At 46.8% G+C, this 16,064-nt stretch overlaps 1 protein-coding gene across 1 annotated transcript; it reads left to right on the top strand.

The window, feature by feature from the left end:
- Positions 1 to 644: 644 nt before the first annotated feature.
- LOC139831614 (uncharacterized) lies at positions 645 to 2,933 on the top strand. The gene is made up of 4 exons (XM_071820917.1): positions 645 to 678; positions 769 to 1,770; positions 2,109 to 2,730; positions 2,873 to 2,933. The coding sequence occupies exons 1-4, from the start codon at positions 645 to 647 to the stop codon at positions 2,931 to 2,933; spliced, it is 1,719 nt and encodes a 572-aa protein (XP_071677018.1).
- Positions 2,934 to 16,064: the final 13,131 nt, after the last annotated feature.

Below are 16,064 nucleotides of genomic sequence, written 5' to 3'. Positions count from 1 at the left end.
AACTACATGTTGAAGGTCAAGGTCATGCACCTCAAGGCCGCCCTCCGCGACACCGAGGACAAGCTTGAGACCCTCCAGGATGACGGCGAGGATATCCGCAAGGAGGACACTGCCCTCATCAGCGATGATGATGACTTCATGCAGGAGGAGGGACTCATAGGGGACGGGGATGATGATGATGAGGACGACGATGACCGCGCCTTCATCAACGACGCGCTCGAGAACCCCGAGCCTCTTCACACCATCGAGGCCACTCCGGATGATGAGGAGGAAGACCCCGAGGAGCCCCCGTTTGATGGCCTTTCTACCCCTCTTGACGACTTTTAGATGTGCACCCCCGAGACTTGCCTTATGTTATGTTGTCCCGCATGATGTGACGTACTATGTTGGTCCTTATGTGACCGTGTCATGGTTGTGAACTATGATCCCTTTTGGTAGTATCGATGATTGGTTTAGGGTTGTTCCTTTTAAGTGTTTTGTTTGCTTCTTCAAGTTTTGCTTAAAAATTACCTTGCATGCATACACCTTCCCTTCCACTTGGAAAGATCTTGCCTACCGAAGTTATTCCATTATCTCATACCTTGTTTCATCAGATGGTTGACACCCGCCGAAACCCTCCGCCACAACCACCCCCGGATCCCGACATGGCCCAAATCCTGCGCCTCTTGCTGGAGGACCGTCAGCGTGCTCGCCAAGAGAGTGAAGCCAACATCACCGCCCTTCGGCGGATTGCTTAAGCCGCCACGGGAAATCGCGACAATGAAAAAGGAGAAGGACATGGCGAGGAAGCTCCACGGTCGCGCCTTAGGGACTTCCAGAACACCAACCCACCCGTGTTCTCCAAGTGCACCGCTCCCCTCGACGCGGACGACTGGCTCCGCACCATCGAGAATAACCTTGAAGTCGCTGCCGTTGGACAGCATGAGAAGGTTCTTCTTTCCACTCACTTTCTCTCTGGACCAGCGAGAGAATGGTGGGAGAACGTCAAAGCCATGCAATCCGCTGACCATGTCATCAACTGGGAGGAATTCACCGCCAAGTTCCGCAAGGCACACATTCCCATGGGATTGATCAAGATGAAGCGTGATGAGTTTTTCAACCTGAAGCAAAACAACTCCAACGTGGTTGAGTATCTCGACAAGTTTAACACCTTGGCGAGGTATGCCCCTAAGGACACCGATACTGATGAAAAGAAGCGAGACCGTTTCTTGAATGGTCTGCACGAGGAAATCCAGAGTATCCTCGTGGCTGTACCCTACCCTGACTTGGAAGCGCTAGTGGATGCCGCCATTATGGTGGAGTCCAAGCGCAAGGCTGCTTATGAAACCAGGAAGCGCAAGATGCAACAACAACAGAGTGGACCCAGCAACCCCAAGTACCGTAGCCCACCCCCGTCAAGACCATCCAACCAGACCCAGAGAACCCCCGTTTCAGCTCCAGCATATCGCCCCAGCAACTACAACCCCAATCGTTCAGCTCCACAGTACCGCTCCGGAGGAGGAGGTTACAACAACAACCCCCGTCCCAATCCCCAAGCTCGTACCCCTGGAGATGGTTGTTTCACTTGTGGGAATCCGGGGCACTTCTCTCGCGAGTGCCCTACCAAGATGAATGCACCTCAGCGCACCAATGCACCCAGGCCCAATCAAGCTCAGGCTAGGACGACATCTGGAAAGAAGCCTATGGTCAAGAAGCAGGCCAACATTGCTAGAGGACATCTAAACCACGCCAATGCAGAAGAAGCTGAGGAAGCTCCTGATATCGTGATGGGTATGTTCCTAGTCCACTCCACTCCTGCCCGAGTTTTATTTGATTCCGGAGCATCTCATTCTTTTGTTACCGAACCCTTCGTTAAGAAAGTGGGATGACACCTACTAATCTGAGGCGACCCATGCTAGTTCAAATTCCCGGATCAACCACTAAAACCCACCTATCATGCAAAAATGTCCCTATAATTATACAAGGAGTATCCTTCCAAGCCGACCTCATAGTAGTAGGAGCCCAAGGATTAGAAGTGATACTTGGAATGGACTGGATGACCAAGTATAAGGGACACATAGATTGCGCCCAAAAATCCATCACCCTAACTAATGAACAAGGTTTGCCAGTGAAATACGCCACCATTATACACTCATCCAAGGCCTACTGCAAGAAGAGTATCTCCGGACCGACGCTAGACCAAGTCCCAATCGTCTGTGAATATCCAGATGTATTTCATGAAGAGTTGCCCGGTATGCCCCCAGATCGGGATATCGAGTTCATCATCGAATTAATCCCGGGTACCGCACCTATAGCTCAGAGGCCCTACCGTATGAACCCTCAAGAGCTGATCGAGTTGAAGAAACAATTAGATGACAGGTTGAGCAAAGGACTGATCCGACCTAGTGCTTCGCCGTGGGGATCACCAGTGATCTTCGTGGATAGGCGAGACGGTACCATTCGACTATGTGTGGATTACCGGAAGCTCAACGATGTTACAATCAAAAACAAATATCCCCTACCCAAGATCGATGACTTGTTAAATCAGATGAATGGAGCCAAAGTTTTCTCCAAGATAGATCTCCGTACCGGATACCATCAGCTCAAGGTTCGGGAATCGGACATTCCCAAGACTGCTTTCACTACTCGTTACGGACTGTATGAGTACACTGTAATGTCCTTCGGACTTACCAACGCCCCTGCCTACTTCATGAACCTCATGAACAAAGTCTTCATGGAGTACCTCGACAGGTTTGTCGTGGTGTTCATCGATGACATCCTCGTTTATTCCAAAACTGAAGAAGAGCATGAAGAGCACCTGAGACTTGTTCTGGGTATGCTTAGGAAGCATCAACTCTATGCCAAGTTCAGTAAATGCCAGTTTTGGCTCAAGGAAGTTGGATTCCTTGGTCACGTCTTATCAGCCGGAGGACTCTCTGTCGACCCTTCTTTAATCATATTCATCATGGAACGCCAACCTCCTACCAACCCAACCGAGGTGAGATCCTTTCTCGGATTGGCCGGTTATTACTGCAAGTTTGTAGAAGGATTCTCTAGCATCACTAAGCCCATGACTCTACTGCTAAACAAAGATAAGAAGTTTGAATGGATGGACAAGTGCGAGGAAAGTTTCCAGGAACTCAAAAAGCGACTTGTCTCAGTCCCAATCCTAACCATGCCTGACGTAACCAAAGATTTTGTGATTTACTGCGACGAATCCAAGCTTGGTCTTGGAAGTGTCTTGATGCAAGAAGGCAAAGTGATTTCTTATCTCTCCCGACAACTCAAACCCCATGAGGTGAACTACCCAACTCATGATCTCAAGTTAGCCGCCGTAGTTCATGCTCTCAAAACATGGCGTCACACTACAAGAAAAGTTCTGATAGGCAACATCTCAAAATCGTCCGCTAAGGGGTGTTTTTCGTCGCCTATGGGCCTAACCCGACGATATGGGTTCTGTTGTCGAAACTGCGTCAGGCAAATTCCTACCACGTATTTTTCGGTCCGTCGCGCTTGGGTGCCCTTCCGCCACGGAAAATCGGACCGTTGCAGAAGTGTTTCCGGGAGCCCGTTGACTGCTGACGTCATGCAAACTGCCACGTGGCGTGACGCCAGATTAATGCGATTAACGGCGTTAACCGCTGAAACCCCGTGGTAGATGGTAGGCCCACACGAGGCCTGCCACGTCTTAAGCGGGCCGGCCCATTAAGTTTGCGGGCCGGGCCAGCTGACTTAGTTTGACCGGTCAACTATATAGCTGGGCTGGTCCATTAGTTACGTGGGCCGGGCCTAACCTCTAAGGTTGACTTGTCAAAACATTAATGGGCCGGCCCACTAAGCATGTGGGCCGGGCCGAATGCACTCGTTTGACCGGTCAACAGGCAAAAGGGCCGGCCCACAAAACATGTGGGACCCACTTTCATGTTATCGGGCCAGCCCATTTACCAAGTGGGGTCCACCTTAAAGCAAGTGGGCCGACCCAAGAAATTATTGGGCCGGCCCAATTAGCATGTGGGCCCCACTTTCCTGCTATCGGGCCGGCCCATTTAGTAAGTGGGGTCCACATTAGATCAAATGGGCCGGCCCACCAAGCCAGTGGGCCGGGCCAAAAGCACAGGTGGGTCCCACTTTCCTGTTAATGGGCCAGCCCATTTAGTATGTGGGGTCCACCATATAGCAAGTGGGCTGGCCCAACAAGATAGTGGGCCGGGCCAAAACACAGGTGGGTCCCACTTCCCGGTTAAAGGGCCGACCCATTTAGTACGTGGGGTCCACCATATAGCAAGTGGGCCGGCCCAACACGCTAGTGGGCCGGGCCAAAACCGCAGGTGGGTCCCACTTCCCTCTTAAAAGGGCCGGCCCATTTAGTATGTGGGGTCCACCATGTTGCAAGTGGGCCGGCCCAACAAGATAGTGGGCCGGGCCAAAAGCAAAGGTGGGTCCCACTTTCCTGTTAAAGGGCCAGCCCATTTAGTATGTAGGGTCCACCTTATAGCAAGTGGGCCGGCCCAACAAGATAGTGGGTCGGGCCAAAAACACAGGTGGGTCCCACTTTCCTCTTAAAGGGCCGGCCCATTTAGTATGTGGGATCCACCACAAAAGAAATTGGCTGGCCCAACTAGTTAGTGGGCCGGCCCAGTAGTGGGTGGGGTCCACCTTAAAGCAAGTGGGCCGGCCCAATTAGAGTGTGGGGTCCACCGTAAATCAAGTGGGCTGGCCCAATAAGTAAGTGGGCCAGCCCGTTTAGTTGCTGTTTATATGCCGGCATAATAGGCGCTTTAGAATTTTGCGGGCCGGCACATATGTGATTTCGGTTAATTGGGCCGTTTAAGGGATGGGAATTCGTGTTTTAGATACTGAGAATATTTACGCAGCAATGATTTCTGTCGGATAGCCTCACTTACCACAAGCAAAAAAGAAAAAATGCGCGAAAGAACTATAAAAACTAACTAAATATTACATCAGCTGCACGGCTTTGAAAAAATATTACAGAACCCAGAGAAATTGAATGGTAATTAAACCTAGCAATACAATGAAGCGATCCGGCAATCTTTTAAGTTGTCCATGCAGCACCTATATCTGAAACAAAGACATTACAAGTTAAGACAGCAACAATGGAAAGGCAAAGACACTACAACATTGTTTGCCAAAGAATTTGGAACTCATCATTTCGTCGTTATAACAAGATCATTGTAATGCGCACAATAAGCAAACAAAGAGTGCATGCCGCATACCAACAGCCAATATAACAGAGCATGTTAGAATGAAACAAATGGACTTACTCTTATCGAGTCCCATGCAAACCAACATGTTCAGGGAGTACAAAATTGGCATGAACAACATAGTAGCAGACTATAAATTTTGTAACAACGACTGAGCAAGATGAAGTTATGATGGCTACATCTACAGAGCAGGGAATGTAAACCAAAAATAGAAGTTACGATGGCAAAAGCTAAAGAGGAGGGAATGTGAACCAACATGTACCAAGTGCAATTACTTTATTTTGGCCATGAACTAAATAATACTCCTGAACTTATAGTGAAGGGGATGCAAATCAAGATGTTTCGGGATATAAACTTGTAATGAGTAACACATAGAGGATAGTTAATGGTGGAGCTTAGGATGGACCAGATACAGAATATAGTGGGATCACCTGTGAACTTGTATAAGAGGGAATGCAAACAAATATGTTCAGCATTCCATATGTGAGCGTCATGCCAAGTCAGAGAAACAAGTCAATAATGCAGCTTTTGAAGAACAAGATGGCACGCAAAATTATTATCTAGTAGTATGACAAGTTTATTTGTACTACAGGCTAGATAGCAGAGTGATAGCATGCCAAACTAAGTCCTTACTTTGTTAGCTTACAATGAACTAGATACAAAACAATGGCATCACCTGTAGTACAGGGAATGCAAGCCAACATGTTCATGGAGTAAAAAATTGGCGCAAACAACATAGTAGCAGGCCATAATTTTTGTAACAACGACTGAGCAAGATAAAGTTATGATGGCTAGATCTACAGAGCAGGCAATGTAAACCAAATATAGAAGTTACGATGCCAAAAGCTATAGAGCAGGGAATGCGAACCAACATGTGCAATTACTTAAAATTGGTCATGAACTAAATAATAACAGGATGTTACTATAATACCTATAATTTTTGTAACAACGAATGAGCAAGATAGAAGTTATGATGGCTACATCTATAGAGCAGGGAATGCAAACCAAAATGTTCAATCGCTTAAAGTTAGCAATGAACTAGAAAATAGCAAGGTGTTACGGTCATAGCTAGGAATGAACTAAAAGAGCTTCAGACAAACAAGCATCTGAACCCAGAACATGGCGCTAAAACAAGGGACTTACATTAGGAGAAGCACTCTGTGGGAGTCACAGCAGATCTTCCTGGGGTTGATAGATCCGGTGATGAAGTACGCAACATGTGCTACTTGGGGTTGGAGAGACGGCCATTACACTTCATGGTTAGTCATCTCATCTGCAAAAACGTAACGGCGCGTCGTTAGCACAAACAGGTTCCCCCAAGATTAAACAAGAACTTGCAGGCAAGCAATAGAAAAGCGACAGTAGAAGAGTTTAGATCATGCACGGCGCCGGTGAAGCAGATCCGGTTCATGCACAGCGGTGTCGGTGAGCAAGATCCGATGCGGTGGACGACGGATCCGGCGAAGCGGCTCCGGTGGGGTGGACGATACCGCAGCTGAAGCGACTGCGGTAGAATGCTGGATGAGCATATGGTTTCGAGGTTCGGCGGGGATGATCCGGTCCGGTTGATGACAGCGTCGATGAAGCGGCTCCGGCAGGCAGCCGGATGACGAGGATCGCGAGGCCTCGGGTAGGCTAGGGAAGTCCTCCGGCGGGGATGTTCCGGTGCGGTGGTCGTGGAGGTGGTAGAGAGGGACTTGGGAAGTTCCGGTGGGTGGTCTGAGGGAAATGAATTTTTTTGGGGAGGGTTTCCGGGCTAGGGAGGTGGTGATCCAAAAAATGACGGGCAGACCCCCCCACCAACCGACTTTGTTGTCATCTCCACAAGGGTAGAATGGGAATTTGGAAGCGTGTGAATTTTTGGTATTTTGTGGGCGGGAAGTTTTGCCGCTATGAGATTTTGAATTTGGCTAAGGTCCAAGTATAATGATAAAAAATTGTGAGACCGTACTAGTACCTCTGTTCAAGGCCGAGTGCAAAATCAAATCATCATCACCTTGAATATCGGTCAGTACCATGATCATGATCTATCTCTGAAATTAGTGTATCCGCTAGATCTTGCAAAGTGTAATGATAAAAAGAATTGTGAGACCGTACTAGTACTTCTCTTCTAGGCCGAGTACAACATCAAATCATCATCACGTTGAAAATTTGTTACCAACTTACCATAATCATGATCTACCTCTGAAAATGGGCGCATCCGCTAAAACTTGCAAAGTATAATGATACAAATTTGTGAGACCGTACTAGTACTTATGTTCAAGGTCGAGTGCAACATCAAATCATCATTACATTGAAAATTGTGTTACCATGATCATGATATTTCTCTGAATTTGGCGCATCCGCTAAATCTCGCAAAGGATAATGATAAAAAAAATTGTGAGATTGTACTAGTTCTTATGTTCAAGGCCGAGTACAAGATCAAATCATCATCACGTTGAAATTTGTTACAATGATCATGACATATCTCTAAAATTGGTGCATCCGCTAAATCTTGCACGTGGCGCATCTCGGTGCGGAGCAACAGGTCGGTGCTATCAAGGTTGAGGCGTCGGTAGCGTCATCGGGCTCTCCTCTCTTGATAGATCTTCTACATGGCGCGGCGCACCACCCGCTGATAAGCAGTCACATGTGAGACCGAGGTGGAGACGTCCCCGGCATCCTCGAGGCGCATCCAAAAAAAATTAGTATATCTTTTATTTCTGTTGCTTGCATTATTTTTAGTAAATGGCTACTCCTAAGAATACTAAGTTGTGTGATTTTATTAGCACCAACAACAATGATTTTATTTGCACACCCATTGCGGCCACCCTTCTACGAGCCAGCGTCGACTCAAGGTATGAATCCATGTGGTGTCGCGCCCCTTCTGCCGATGAAGTGGGTGCCTTAGATTTATTGTTCTTCTCTTATGATTATTTCGAGCCGAACATGTGTGCTCTTTCTCTGTATATATTGCTTGAAAATCTTACCAAGTTACTTAAATTCACTTCGTTCTTAATCTTGCGAGCTAATATTGTTATTTTTAATGAACGGTGGTGCGTGCAAGGAGAATTATTTGTGGGTGTGTTGAGCTGTTAGGCATAAGTCGAAATCCTCATCTAAACGAGTCCTCAGCTTAACACATAAAAAAGGTGTTCAATCTCGCCCACAATACCCTCTTCTTTCATCTCCCTTTATTGGAACTTGTTTTGCAGACAAGGAAAGTGGCACGTGTAATGTGAGTAAAACCCTCTTAGCCAAAATCATCTATGAGAAAGATTTTCTATACTGTAGATGCCCCAATTGACTCTCATCCTCAAAGTAGTTTTTTATGTCAGTATAGACTTCTTTACTTGATGTATACTATCGTACATGGCATGCATTTGCCTAATGAGCAGCATTGTATTGCTATTCTAGCCAACCTGATCGATATGTCAAGCTTCATGCACGAGATGCCATGCTTAATTTACTCCCTCGCTCTAATCCATATTTCTTGGTGTGAAATGAATGTGAATCGGAGGGAGTACTTTTCTTAGATAGTACTATATCGTTTAAAAAAAAGTACTACTACATCACAAATGCATCAAAAGAGTACTACATCACAAGACCACCACGGTTGTACTAGTAGAGTTTAATGCTGAACTTCCAAAGGGATTAAGATTACACATATGAACTTTAAACATGACCAGGGGCATGAGGGCCAGCAGCAGGGGCGTTGACGTGGAATAAGCTAGGCAAGACGTAATTCTGGAGGAAGAGGCCATATGATGCGTGCTTGGCCTTGGTTGCAGGGCGGTGCTTCCCCCGATGTACTTAGGCCTACACCCATCGCATGTTGGATCAGGCTGCGGATGTCCTTCTGGAGAATTTTGCCACATAATGGGCAAAATAGCTCCCCGCGCATGCAGAAACGAATTTCACCACCCTTCAGCCGCTTGAGAACATAGCGGCTTTTCCGGTCCCTGCGCACCTTGTTGTTGTCCATGTCATTAGAATACTCCTATGAATTATTAAGTACTACATAATCAGGTTTTTTATGAAAGATCGAATAAATACTCCACTAACATAATCAAACCTTAGAAACCCTAAAATTATATATGTAGAACAAGTAAATGGCAGAAGAAATCGTAATAAATCATGAGAAACCCTATGAACAACCATGAACATAAGCCACAACAATTGCAAGTCCACTAAGTATGAACACATAAATTGATTATATGACTACATGGCAGATTAGTCGAAATTAAACTAGAATCTGATCTTACAAATCGTAGAATCAATTACATCTACAAGAACAATGTAGGATATCAAATCAATCAAGAACCAGGCTCGTGCAAACCATGTGAACAGCAATATGACACAAAGAGGATTGGGACAGTTTCGGTAAAAGAGTAGTACCTCCTCGTCATCACCCTCAACATCCTCCTGGAACTGAACGTTTGGGCCGAAATCGTCGAAGGGGTCGAGGTTCGCGTCCAGCACCAGGCCTAGGAAGACCTCGCCGTGGTGACCTGCAACGCCGTGCACATCTTCGGCGGGATCAACAACGTTGGTATCCACCTTCTGCTCGACAGCCAGGATGCCCATTTCGACCGAGGTCGAAGAATCAGACAAGCAGAGGAGACGAGCGGCATGGGTGCCCGGTGAAGCCTCACCCGTCGTGACGGCCAGGACGCCCATTTCGACCGAGGCCGGAGAATCAGACAAGCAGAGGAGACGAGCGGCCTGGGTGCCTGGTGAAGCCTCACCCACCGCGACGGCCACTACCGTAGAGGCATCCTCTGCGCGGGCGGCCGCCGATTGCTCCGCCTCGTATGCAATACCTGTCTTCATGCTGCTACGGTTGGAAACGGGGAAGTCGATGTATCAGAGGTGCGGTGAGTGGATGGGGTTTTTTCACAGTGTGGGGGAGGCAAGTTGGGGGAGTGGAGAGGACGAGCTCGCGAGAGATGATGAGGCCGATTATTTTATAGCCTCTGACTCTCTGTATCCAGTAGTGGACGCGTGAAGTCGTGCATGTACTCGACTTTCCACTTTCTGGGAAACGTGTACGAAACTCTTTTTTTTGGACCATTTAACTTCATGTGGGGCTCATGTACACCAATACTTCCAAACGTCATAAGTAATTCAAAATCATTCAGAATAATATGAGACCTTAACATTTTTTTGTGTCAGATATTGTCTATGAAATATAACATCCTTCAAAAAATAAATCCCCTATGCCAATCCGATCATGCCCGTCTACTCCAACTAGCTTCCTCAAGTAATTTGGCACCTTATATTCTTAAAATGAACCAAAAATCGGCACAGGGGTGCATCATCACATGGAAAATGATGATACCATTCTATCTTCCCATTTTTGTTTGAAATTTTCAAAATTGTCATGCCCTAACGGAAAAAATGTACTCCTTCTAAGAAGCATGTATCAGAATGGCATTACCAATACCTAGGGGTGGGGTGGGGGTGGGGGGCACATGGTGGTGTGATGATACATCACATTTGGACCACACAACACCATTTGGACCAACCAAAAAAACCCACCCTACACAAACCCTGGTCAAAACTAGTTTGACCAATATTACAAAAGTTGTACGGAGTACATAATTCAGAAACCGTCAGAAATGTACGAAGCATTCAGGAGTCCCCCAAGTCAGTGACTTTGAGTCACTTACAACTGTGGTCCACATATCTTTTTTTTTGAGAGAATGGTCCACATATCAGTCACCCAAAGTCATGGCAAAGTCAGCTTGGCAAAGTCACTGAAAAGGCTAGTACTACCTTTTCTTCCCGGATAAGCAAAAATAGCTGATCGGTACTGACGAAATGCACCAGGTCCGCAATGTACTCCAGCTATAAGTGAAGCATGCCTACCACTGAAGAGGAAATTCAAGATTCCACCATATCCCCATATCACTCTTTTGCATAAAACACGGACATATCTTTTGCACAATTCACCACTTGTTGGTCTAATCTATCGCAGATTCCATCAGTTGGTCATCTAATTAACGATTTAACGGATTAGAAAAATAAGTGGTGGAATTAGAAGTACTAGTAGCGAAATGTGCAAAATATACTGTCCTTCCCGAGGGGGTTTGTCCAGAAGAGGGCCGGATGACAATGTCCCGGGTGCATCCAGAAAGGAGAGGGGTAGTTTCTAATACATGTAAGAAATTATTTTACAAAAAGGTACATACTAAGTAGTACAACTATTAGTACAGTACTACTATTTCGAGGGAAAATGCCATGTCGTGCGACCTCTAATCAATGAGTAGAAGTTGTAGGTGCGCATAACATGCATTGCTGAAAGCTGGTTCCTCTGGAATTTGAGCTCAGCCGGGGCGGATTCTGCGAAGTTCGCCTGGCGTCACTCATGTATCCCACCAAACTGCTCATTTCTCTCAATGTCTCTTCTCTTTCACTACAGCTCTCCAACATCAGGTGCATCAACTTATCTTGTGCCTTCTGATTATCGAGAAGGGCAAGGATGGCGATGTCAGCATATTCAAGGATCAACTTTTGGAGCTCTACTTTATCCTGAAGAAGGATTTTGTACTCTATATCAGACTTGTCTCTTCCGAGGCACACAGTCTTGAGTATGCTGCTGGCTTCCTCCGCTGATTCAATGTTCCTCTCTTTCTGCTTAATCAGCTCGTTCTTCAACATGTCGCGCTCATTGCGAAGGCTGCAAATGAGCTCCACAAGAGTTTTCGAATTCTTCTTTTTGGCAGCCAAATCGTCTCGGAGGCGATCACACTCTAAGCTGAGCTCCTCGTTTTTTTCCATCAAGATGGCGACAGTGGTGTCGATAGTCGGCGCCGCTTCCTTCAGGGCGAAATCATCGGTAGCAAGTAAGCGCAAAGGAAGAAGAAGAAGAAGAAGAAGAAGATAACTACACAGTGCTTGGTGCTACCTCATTTCGCCGGGGTAGGGCCGGGTTAAAATCATCGGACGACGATGATTCCTTGGTCATGGAAGTTGGTGCAGTACGGGCGTCGTTGGAACTTCCAACCCTTTAAGATGTATAACCATATAGACTCTTAAAGAGCTTGAGCCCGGGAAGAAGAAACGAAAGTACATGGCGAAGGAAACTAACCCGGTGAGCACAGCACGGACGCGTTTCGGCGGCGGCGGCGACGGCGAGCCCACTTGGTTTCTGGAAGCGTCTCTCGAAATTTCGAGCCGGCGTTTTTTCTCCACGTACTTGACCGCCGACGACCTGAATTTTGAAGACATTGCTGGAGGAGAGAGCGACGAACAAATGTTTGTTCGGTGGAGAGAGGAACAAAGTGAATGGAACGAGAGAGTTTAGCGTTTTGCCCTTATAGTCATAGTCGCTAACCGTGACGCGGGAAGGTTGGTCGTCGGCGTTTAATGGTCTCCCGCGTGGAAACAGAGGCGGCCACGAGGCAGCGGCTGGCCACGCGGCGTCCAGTCGCCTATGCCGCCGTAAATGAGGGTGGTTGCCTACCACCACCAGGTGACATGCACGTTTTGCATGTCAACGTGTGACATGCGGCCTAAATTCAAATTTTTTGACCGCCGATGAAGAGTTCCGTGCCATGCACTGTGGCACTCTGCGCCGTCTTGGATCAGAAAATGAGCGAAGAACGAGGACGAGGCACTAGTTCAAATTTAGGATGAAGTTTAAGTTTTATTTTGATTTAAATTAGATTAGAGGGAGTAGTACTCTTACTTTATTATATTACTCGTACTTGTGTTGATGTAGTAGTATTATTATGGTGGTGTACTTGCGTTCATGTACTTGTTTCAGCTGTTTTGGTGAAGGAGACATGCATCACCTTTTTTGGTGATGTATCTAGTCGTCCTGTAGCCCTTGTCAAATTCCTATGATATACTGATGGGAGGGCTTGTTCACCCCATACTGATGGGAGCCCTTGTCAAATCGTAATCATAGTTTTAAGTTTCGAAACCAATGGAAAATATCCTGCTACGTGCAAAATCTCAATGTGAAAATCTTAGTATATATTGTAGACTGCACAAAAATTAAGAAAATATGGCAGGTAAAATTATACTCCGTATTGGAATTGTGAACTACTCCCTCCGTCTCACTACTTACGGCGCATTTTTTCCCGATATTACTCGATGCTTAAGGCGCGGGTGGTTGTGGTTCAGTTATCTCCCTAATTTGCACCTGCTTTCCCGTTTCCACTAGTTGAAAGTCGAAACTTGGCCACATTAACCCAAGATCCTGAAAAACTGTTGGTCTATCCCGAGAAACGAGGAGGTTTAAGGAAACGAGGAGTCCAGCGCGTGCGGAAGGTGCTTTAATCGTGCGAGCATGCAGGGGCAAAATGAGGAAACTAGCGATTACTTTCTCTCCTGCCAGTCTTATACCTTAATAAATGGGCAAACTGAGCACGTTGTAGCTAATCCTTTTATTAATTAAGCAGCTATATTAGTCAATAAGATCGCCTTATGTTTTTCCTAAGTTTTCGCCAAGCCCTTATTTGCAACCCGCAGAAGGAGCTCAGACGGGAGGATTCCAGTTTAGTTGACCGTTCCGTGCTGACATGTGGGGCTAGTAGAAAGGGACCGCGTGGGACAGGACGAGACCGCGTTTGGTTGTACGTCAGCATGAGTTGGGTTCTGTCTCTCTCGGCGCGAATTTGCATTTTTAAGAGCACCTTTTCCCCCTCTGTCTCTTTGTCTTTTTTAACCAAATTAGTATCAAATCTAGAGAAGCTTGCATTTCTGTCTTTCTTCAATTATTTGTGCCTTTTGGCCCTTGTTGTTTGCCCAATATGGCAGCAAATCTAGTACTCCCTCTGGTCCATATGTATGTAGTTAAATCTAGAAGCAAATCTCCAGGGTAATGAACGACAAATTCACAGTCATAGTAAATCGAGAAAACAAAGTAGGGCCAACAAAATATAGTAGAATAGGGATAGATAATAGGGATCCCTCCCTAGATAATAAGCAGCATACACAGCAGCCAACATAGTAACAGGTTCGAGGTTCTTCACAACACCATCATACTAACAACATAACAACAAGGGATCCCTAGCTAACAACAAAATAGAAGCTGCTTTGCAGCAGCAGCACACGTCCAGGACTCCGCCTACCCCATCTGCCTCTGCCTCCACTTGTTGCTCCCCTTGGGAGCCTTGGGCTTGAGCGGAGGCATGCGCCCGGCGGAGATCTCCACCCGCTGGATGCTGCGGAGGTGCATGCCGAGCGCCATGTGCTTGGCGCGGAAGGAGTGGGGGTTCACCGACGCGCCGACCTTGGGGTTGGTGTTGCCGATGTTCTCGGCATGCGTGAGGAGGCAGTTGAAGTCAGTGCCGCCGAGTCTCCTAGTGCAGAAGGGGCACCTGTAGACACCCTTGGCGACATTGAGGTAGGAGGCGTACTGGCCGACCTGCAGCCTCCGCAGCACCTGGCGAGTCTTGGTGTCATGGTCCTCGTCGTCGCTGCCGACGTCGCTGCCAGACACCTGATCCATATAAAACTGGAACTTGAGTGAAGGAGTTGCAACGATGTCTAACGTGCATGATAACAAAGTAAGGAAAAACAGAGCCAGCCTCAGTTAGAGTGGAGACGATTATATGTCTACAGGGATGGTGTAAGCGAACCAAAGCTCATGCACAACAGATTTGTACACAGCAATGGTTCGCTGAACCCACTCTGTATAAATTTGTGCCCAACGATTCATCATAGGCAAAGAAACAGATTCCAGATTATTTGCAAAATTAAACGGTTGATATCTTTTGATTCGTGCATAAAATAACTGATTGAGATCCCATGATTACTTGCATAAATTAACTGATTGAGATCTCATTATTACTTGCATAAATTAACCGAACGGCCGAACTCCAAATCTTCGACGAAATCAAGAAGGGGTCAAAGCAAAATGGAATAAAATCGGCGCAAATATTAACCCAATACTCATCCATCTACAGATCGGCACTAATAGTTACTAGGGAACCAGCAAAAATAGGGTTCAAAGAGGAATGGGGAACAAAAAAAGGGAGCAAACCATAGTTACCTCGTTCCATGGGTCGTCGATGCAGGTGTCGTAGGGGTTCGGAGGCGGGATGTACGGCACCTCCTCATAGGGGTCCCATCCCGGCGGGATCCGACCGCCACCGGCGGCGGCGACGGCCGTTGAGGGGACGACATCGAAGAGGGAGGCATCGCGCTTGGAGCCGACGGCGTCATGGACGATGGGATTCGCATTCTCCTTGCACATCTCGCCAGCAGAGAGGGAGAGGGTTTTTCTCTTTAGAGAAGATGATGATGGGATGTGAGAGGAGGCGTTGCGTGAGCTAGTGAGAGAGACAGAGAGAGTGCGAGGAGGCGTCTATAAAGGCGAGGGGTGGTTAATGCAACCCGCGTCCTACGCGTCCACCATTGATCGTCTGCACGTCTTGGGCTTCTGCAACGCGACACGCGTCCACGATTGCACGTCTTCGACTTTTGCACCGCGACCCGCGTCTACGCGTCAACAATTGCACGTCTTCCACTTCTGCACCACAACACGCGTACTCGAGTCTAATACTCGCTAGTGCAATATACTCAGTTTTACCTCAAGTGGATGGTCAACAGAGAGTCAACAAATGGGATTAACTAGTTAAATGAGTCAACAAATGGGATTATCAAGCTTACTTATTCGTTTTCACGTGTTAAACTTGTCTAAATCTTGGTCAAACCTAGGATTTGATCAAGATTCAAAAGGGCAGAAAATTCCAAAAAAAAAACAGAAAAATGAAAAACCAAAGCACATAGTCTTGTTATGTCATATAGTAAGCATTACATTTGATAAACAAGGTCTAGACATATTCAAACCATACAAATCATGTATCTACCCTCTAACCCCTAAACTATGTCTTATGAAGTCAAGCATGAAGAGAAGTGGTTTTGGGT

The sequence above is a fragment of the Lolium perenne genome, chromosome 1 (assembly GCF_019359855.2).
Source record: "Lolium perenne isolate Kyuss_39 chromosome 1, Kyuss_2.0, whole genome shotgun sequence".
Taxonomy (NCBI): domain Eukaryota; kingdom Viridiplantae; phylum Streptophyta; class Magnoliopsida; order Poales; family Poaceae; genus Lolium; species Lolium perenne.
This window is presented reverse-complemented; position numbering and strand designations above follow the sequence as displayed.